Here is a 7,498-nt window from a genome sequence, read left to right on the forward strand (position 1 = left end):
GCCAGGCAGGCACCTGGTTAAGACTGGGAGAGGAGGAAGATGGGCAAAGACCGGAATAGTAAGAGGTGCCGAGCACGCTGGGGGCACCTGGATGGGGCGCCCTGCCCAGTTGGAGAGAACCGGGGCGGATAGGCTCCAGGAGGCAACACCAGGGCGGGACTCTATAGAGCTGGCAGACTCTGTACCCTGAGGACTAACCAGGGCACCTTCGGGGGCAGGGTAGGGACCATGTCAGAAATCCCGACCTGGCCTGACTTCCTGCCGGGCGGCCTGGAGGCCTCCACTCTGGATGCGCGCCAGGGAGGCTTCGCCGGCGCCGCGCCGGAGGCGCTTCCTGGGCGCAGAGGGCGCGGAGGAGTTCGCGGAGAAGCCGGCGGCGCAGGGACGGCGCACTCGGAGGGCGGCGCGGGCGGTGACATGGAGGACGGCGTGCTCAAGGAGGGCTTCCTCGTCAAGAGGGTGAGCGCCCGGGAGCATCCCCGGACTTTGGCCGCTGCGAGCGGGTGCCAGCTCACCTGAGCAGGGGCCCTAGTCAGAGCCCCACGGAGGATCGGGCGGGCTGGGGCTCTGCTGGGCAGAGTTCATGTCGGTGAGGAGAGCGGGTGGGCAGTGGCTGGACATGGGCTTTCGATAGAAAAGAGGGGCCAGGGCACAGGCAAGGAGGAGAATCCTGTTTGGCTGGTGCGTACGGGGTGCGGGTGGCGGCTACCGACCGAAGTAGATATCTTAATTAAAACAACTTATTTAAAATGTGAACAGTATAGTATTTAAATATGCTGTATTAACGTAAGTGTGCTCTGTAGTTCCCAGAGCCGGTTCATCAATGCATCCTTTCCTATACTCCGCACAATAACCTGTGTGCAAGGATGAAAGCCTCTGGCCTTACGCACTTACTGTGCACCAGTGCTGGATGTTGTCTCCTTTAATCCTCCCAACAGTCTTATAGATGGTAGTCCCACACTCCCCCCTTTCTCCAGGGGGAAAATAAAGTTTAAAGAGGTGAAGCAGCTTGCTCAGGATCTGGGTGCTACTGGCTAATGCAGCAGATCAGACGTCCTCCAAAGGTTGACCCCAAACCTTTTCCTGTCCACTGCGGGGGGTAATTGTTACCACTCTGTTACACGTGAGGAAACAGGGTCAGAAAGAGGAAACTGCTGGCCCAGAGTCCCAGCCTAATAACAGCTGGGACTGGAACCTCTATCCTTAGTGCGTCCCATCATCCCCCAGTGGCCTTTCCCACAGCAAGCAAGAGGCAGTCCAGACAAAAACGGGACTCACGGGATCCAGGCAGAAAATGAACCAAAGAGCAGGTGCAAGAGGAGGTTCAATATTTAAAAATCACTTTAACATTGATGTTCACACTCTGCATTTGTGCTACCATAATAAAAACAGAACATAAAACCTGGGGATGAGCCTTTTGGCTCGTCTGTTGAGTTTATAGCTTTGGAAGGGGGATCGATGAAGAGGAATGGAGGGGCTCTTCCTTTCGTTGCCTCCCCTGGTGGCCAGATCAGCCCTGAAGTCTCAAACCACTCTCAGGTCCGTAGGTAGCGTAGCCAAGTTATGTTACACTTTGTTTGATATAGGAGGGCGGGTATGTTTGCTCAAAACTGTAAGCAGGAGTGGTGCTGGGAGGCTGATGCTGGATCAAGGGTCAGACTCGCTACAAGAAGGTACAAAATTCCACACATGCTCGTGCCACTGTGATTAAAGCGTTAGGTTAATCCCGCATGGTTTATGGAGGCAGCTGCACCTCAGAGAGACAGCCTAGGGGGAAACTTCTGGGGTCTCTCACTTTCCTGCAGCTTCTGAGGTGAGAGGGCGAGTGTGAGTTAGGCAGGGCGTTTGGTGAGCATTGTTGATTGTCGGGATAGCTGGGCCCTGGTGGGGGCCTGTGGAAGCCAGACCCCCTTCGATGGGCCCTTGTGGGCCTCCCCCTGTTCCTGGGGGTTACGCGCTTGATTCCCTATCACTGCCACCACGCAGAGTGAGGGGAGAACGAGAGGGAAAGAAGGACGTGAGTTCTCTTCTGGACAGGCTGCCCAGTCCTGAGTGACGGGCTAAGGGAGTCCAGGGTGCAGAGAAGTGAAGACAGTCAACAGGTCTGACCCCAAAAACCCACAGAAGGGGCTTGGCTGAAATACCAAGAGCTCATTCCAGCCAAACCCAAAGACAAGAGTTTGGAACCTGACCCTGAGGCAAACGGAAGCCACACCCTTTCCTACAAGGTGTGGGATGTGGTCCCCACGCCCCTGCCCATCAGTGATCAATCTCGACTTTCTCTCTCCCCCCGTATTCCCTTTCCTCCTTGGTGGCAAAAGCAGCCCCTGTGCTCACGGGAGAAGTTGCAGGGCTGTAGGTGGGATTCCACAGACTTAGGAGGGTTTACAGCTCAGAGGTGGGGCAGGGCCCAAGCTAAAAGCCCAGAGTACAGAACAGTCATAACTGGTGAGAGTGAAGCAGGAGACAGGCAGAGGCATGAAGGATTTGGCCCCTAATTCCGCCCAGACAAGAAAGACGCAGAGCTCCAGGCGAAATGCTGGGCGCTCATTTGGCCTGGCTTTAAAGGAGGGTGAGGAGGAAGGAAGCAAGGATCAGCGAGGGCAGGACTGCTTTTCCTTTAAGAGGCGGAGGCACTTCAGGCATTGCTGCCGGTTCATACCTGGAACAGCACTGTTAGAAAGGGACATGGGGATGTGAACACGCTTGGCCTAGAGTTTTATTGGTGGAACTCTATCCCAAGGAAACACCATAAAAGGTTTACGAACAAAACGTTATGTATGTGGTGGAAAATTAGAAACTAATTGCATATGCCCCCAATAAGCAAATGATGAAGTAAATTATGGTTATGCAGATGTTAAAAATGGTCGTACTATTATAACTTAAAGAGTAAAAATATAAAAAAGTCTAAGTAAGGGAAAATATGCATAGAAGGCAAAGTCTAGAAGGAGTTGTGGAGGCTGGAAGTCTGAAATCAAGGGGTTGGCAGGGCCGTGGTTTTCCTGGAACCTGGAGGGGAGAATCCTTCATTGCCTCTTTTGCTTCTGGTATTTGCAGGCTGTAAAGGAAAAACCCAGATTTTCCCTTCCTATGCAGGGAAAAACCTAGTTCTGCCCGTGTGTGTGTGTGTGTGTGTGTGTGTGTGTGTGTGTTTACCCTGTGAGACTCCTTTTCTTTTACACAGAACACTTCCTTTCTGACACTCTGGCCACCAAAGGTGTAGAGGTTTCCCCCCATACCAAGCACCTCTCTGTGACCCCAGCTGAGTGTCCTGCAATTCTGACACTATCTACCCAGAGATAGCATCAGATTCCAGAGGTTAAGGACTCAGCCTTACAAAACTGCGCCCCGTCACACACACACATTTCAGACAAGCATCGAAAGCCTGGGTTACCCACCTGTGCTTCTGACCAACCGGCTATAGATGGGAGGTTCCAATGACCCCACTCCTTGGATTCAATTAATTTGCTAGAGCAGCTCACAGAACTCAAGGCAACACTCATGTTTACCAGTTTGTTAAAGAGTATGCTAAAGGATACAGATAAACAGCAGAAGGAAGGGAGCATAGGGCAGGCAGGGTCCATGGGAAATGTAGCTTCTGTTTGCTCTTGGGGCGCACCGCTCCCCCAGGACCTCTGTGTTCCCCAGCCCAGAAGCTTCCCAAACCCCCTGTACTTCTAGGATCTTGTGGAGGCTTCATCACATAGGCCTGATTGATCATTAACTCTATTTTCAGCCCTTCTTTCTTCTCAAGAGAAGTTGGCAGCGTGTGTGTGTGTGTGTGTGTGTGTGTGTGTGTGTGTGTGTGTGTGAAAACTCCAAGCTTCTAATCATGGCTTCATCTTTCTGGTGACCAGCTCCATCCAGGAGCCATCCAGGAGCCATCCAGGAGCCCACCCAGAGCCACCTCATTAGAACAAAAGACACTGATATCACCTGGGAGATTACAAGGGTTTCGGGAGCTTTGTGTCAGGAACCCAGGGCAGAGACCAATATATGTATTTTCTTTTATCTCACACAGGCGATCCTTGGTATCCTTTGCCTTGTAGACGTATCACTCCATCTTCTGTGTATCTCTCAATGTCCACATTTTCCTCTTCATATAAGGACACCAGTCATATTAGTGTTATCAGGACCACCCTAATCCAGTATGACTTTATCTTAACCTGATTACCTCTGCAAAGACCCCATTTCCAAATAAGATCACATTTATAGGTACCAGGGGTTAAGACTTCAACATACCTTTTTAGGGGGACATAGTTCAACCTATAATAAGTAACACCTCTGCTTCTTTGGGGCTGTAGGGTCTTGGGCAAGACCTTCCTGGGCCTCAGTTTCTTCATCATTGCAGTTAGGGGGTGGTATAGGTTTTTTCAAAGGTTCCCTCCAGCTGTAATATTCTGTGCCTCTTAAGCCTACCCCTAGTGTTGCCCTTGCAGCTTATGGCCTCTCTCCCTTCCCCCGAAAGGGGCTTTAGGGACTCTAAACTGCTTATGGTTCAGCTGGCTTCTGGCCCCAGCCAGCCACCTGCAGACAAGGAGCCTGGAGAAGGAGGAAACTGCCCAGGTGGAAGGAGGCCTGGGTTCTTGTTCAGCTTATCCCACTGTGTTTTTGGCCTCTGACCCCCCTTTGCTTGGTGACTTTGGACCAGTCCCTTACACCCTCTGAGCATGGCATGGCTTATCTGTAGAGCAGGGATAATGGTGCTCTCTTCCCATTTTGTGGATTATTACAGCAGCCTCCAACTGAGCTGTCCACTCCAGTCTGGTCTACTTCGTTTAGCTGTTCTGTCACAGTGTGGCCAGGATCATCTTGTTACCGTCAGAATTTAAGCCTGTCCTCCTGTTTCGAAGTCTTAAGGGATTCCCTTCTGGTCACAGATAAAGAACAAGCTCTAGAGCATGGAGCCCAAAGCCAACTGGGCGCCATCACGTCCCCCATCCCTTCCCCGCAGTCTCTGAGCCCCATCCATATAGAACTAGTTGGAGTTTTCCAAAAGGGGCAGCGGTTTTATGTTCTCCCTTCTGTGCCTTTCTGACCTGGCCAACTCCACACTATCTTCAAGACTCAGCCCCAGGATCAGGCTCCTCAGAGCCTACCTCACTCCACTCTGTCCTCTTCTGATCTCCCTCCTCCATCTGAACTCCTTCTTGGGGTTTGCATCACATTCTGTATTAGTTATCTATTGTATAACAATTACCCCAAAGCTTAACAACAAATATTTACTGTCTCACATAGTTTCTGAGGGTCAGGTATCCAGGAGCAGCTCAGCTGTAAGATTCTGGCTCAGAGACGCTCATGAGGTTGTAGCCACGTTGTTACCCAGTGTGGCAGTGTCCTGAAGGCTTGGGCGGTGGTTGAAGTTCCCTGTTCCTTAGCTCTCTGTAAGGGCTGCTCATGCTGTGGCAGCTTGCTCCCCCGCCCTTTTTTTGGTAGGAGATACAAAACAAAATATTCGGAAGTGATAAAGCATCGTGTTCAAAATTTACTCTTAAATGGTTCTGTGAAGAAAGTCCTTTACACTATTCTTGGACTTTTCTCTACATTGAAATTATTTCAAAATAAAAAAGTAAAATTAAACTAAAAATAAAAAAGATAACGCCATCCCCTTTGTTGGAGAGTTGATTCCATGGCACAGACTGGCTACTGGTGCCATGGGACACCGCTCCCTGAACTCAGTGCCGTCCTGCTTGGCCACCTCACTGCAGGGCTCTCCTATCTGTCCTCAGGGTCACATTGTCCACAACTGGAAGGTGCGATGGTTCATCCTTCGGCAGAATACGCTACTGTACTACAAACTCGAGGGGGGTCAGAAGGTGACCCCTCCCAAGGGCCAGATCCTTCTGGATGGCTGCACCATCACCTGCCCCTGCTTGGAATATGAAAACCGACCCGTAAGTGAAGGCCCTGGCTTCCCAGCTCCTCCCTACCCTGGACCCTTCCACCTCTGGCCTCTTTGGTAAAGGTGGTGTGGGTAGTGGGAAGAGCTGAGTTATCGCTGAAAAACCTAGTTCAAATCCTGGCTGCACCATGTACTGGGTATGTGACCTTGGGCAAGTAATTGAACCTTCTGAGCCTTAGTTCCTTATTTATGAAATGGGATAAAATAATGACACCTGGCTATCTCCCGTGACTGTGAGGAGAGTCATGAAGGTAACAGTCTGTGAAAACACTGTGGGCTGGGAGGCACTACCCAAATGTGAGTAATGGCTGCTACCTTGGGGTTCAATATGATGGCGTTCCTCCCGGAAGGGTGCAGGTTACAAAAGTCAGGGGCAGCTTCAACCCTACCATCAAAAAAGTATCTGACTCAATCATTTATTGCGGGCCCTTTATGCGCCAAGAAATTTGCTAGGCTTGGAGGGGTCAAGGAAGAAAATGGCAAGATCACCTCTTGTTGAGGTAGTAACCTTATTATGAAAGCAAGTGGTTAACTGAAAAACATTGAGAGTTCCAAATGTTGGTGCAAACATTATGAGCCGTAGAGCACATTATGTTCCTGAGGAAGAGAAAGACGACCTTCCAGGCCCTATGAGTCAGGGCCAGCTTTGTGATGAATTGAGATTTGGGCAAAGATCTAAAACAGGAGAGGGGTAGATGGTCCAGGCAGGTGGAAGGTCTTGAGTAAAAGCAAAAGGAGAGAGAAGGATAGATGTGGAGATGAAGATGGCCAATGTGGCCTAAGAGGAATGTTCACTGAGGGAGCAGTCGGAGAATGGCTGTGGCCAGATGGAGGTAATGGGGAGCCATTGAAGGTTTTGAGAGAGACAATGGACTGATGAAAACGCTCTTGGGGAGACTAAAATGAGGAATGAAGCTCTGTTCCTAATAAGACCACTAGATCCATAAAAAAGGTACCTCACCTCTGAGTGCTGGTCTGACTGGCTATCTCTTCCCACAGCTCCTTATTAAGCTGAAGACTCGAACATCCACAGAATACTTCCTGGAAGCCTGTTCTCGAGAAGAGAGGGACGCCTGGGCCTTTGAGATAACAGGGGCTATTCATGCTGGGCAGCCAGGGAAGGTCCAGCAACTCCACTTATTAAAAAATTCCTTCAAGCTGCCCCCTCACATCAGCCTGCAGTGAGTGCCTGGCCCGCTGGCCCTCACTCTGTCTGGCCTTGCTGCAGCCTCCTCTGTCTGTGTGCAGTGGGGAGGGGGCTCTGTTGTTGCTACACAGGCCTGATTGGCACCACTATTGTACTTCAGGGCCTTCTGCTATACCTGTCCCATTTGTATTATTTTCTCTGCCTGAGAGTGGCTCTGTCTACCTGCCCTGCTCCTATGCAAACTCCTGGGGCCTCTGTTGTTTCTGCTCATTGAGACCCTTCTGTTTCAGCCTGGGGGCTCAGGACTATGTCACAGCTCTCCAGGAGTCCCCACTCACCAAGTCATGGGTCTTGTTTGCAGCCTGGTGGCAAAAATAATGTGTTCTGGTAGCACATTATGTGCCCTGTGGCCTGCCTTCCTTCCTTCCTTCCTTCCTTCCTTCCTTCCT

General features: G+C 50.8%; 1 protein-coding gene across 2 annotated transcripts in view; it reads left to right on the forward strand.

Moving 5' to 3' along the window:
- Nucleotides 1-218: 218 nt before the first annotated feature.
- PLEK2 (pleckstrin 2) overlaps nt 219-7,498 on the forward strand; it is a 13,992-nt gene continuing 6,712 nt past the window's right edge. The window contains exons 1-3 of one of the 2 annotated variants that reach the window (XM_019641281.1): nt 219-459; nt 5,730-5,894; nt 6,902-7,083. In XM_019641281.1, coding sequence (XP_019496826.1) covers nt 229-459; nt 5,730-5,894; nt 6,902-7,083 — 578 coding nt within the window. In that variant the 5' untranslated portion in view covers nt 219-228. Of the gene's footprint in view, nt 460-503; nt 590-5,729; nt 5,895-6,901; nt 7,084-7,498 lie in introns of those variants that run through there. The other variant, XM_019641282.1, reaches the window with a different exon arrangement.

Source organism: Hipposideros armiger, unplaced genomic scaffold (assembly GCF_001890085.2).
Source record: "Hipposideros armiger isolate ML-2016 unplaced genomic scaffold, ASM189008v1 scaffold_59, whole genome shotgun sequence".
Taxonomy (NCBI): Eukaryota; Metazoa; Chordata; class Mammalia; order Chiroptera; family Hipposideridae; genus Hipposideros; species Hipposideros armiger.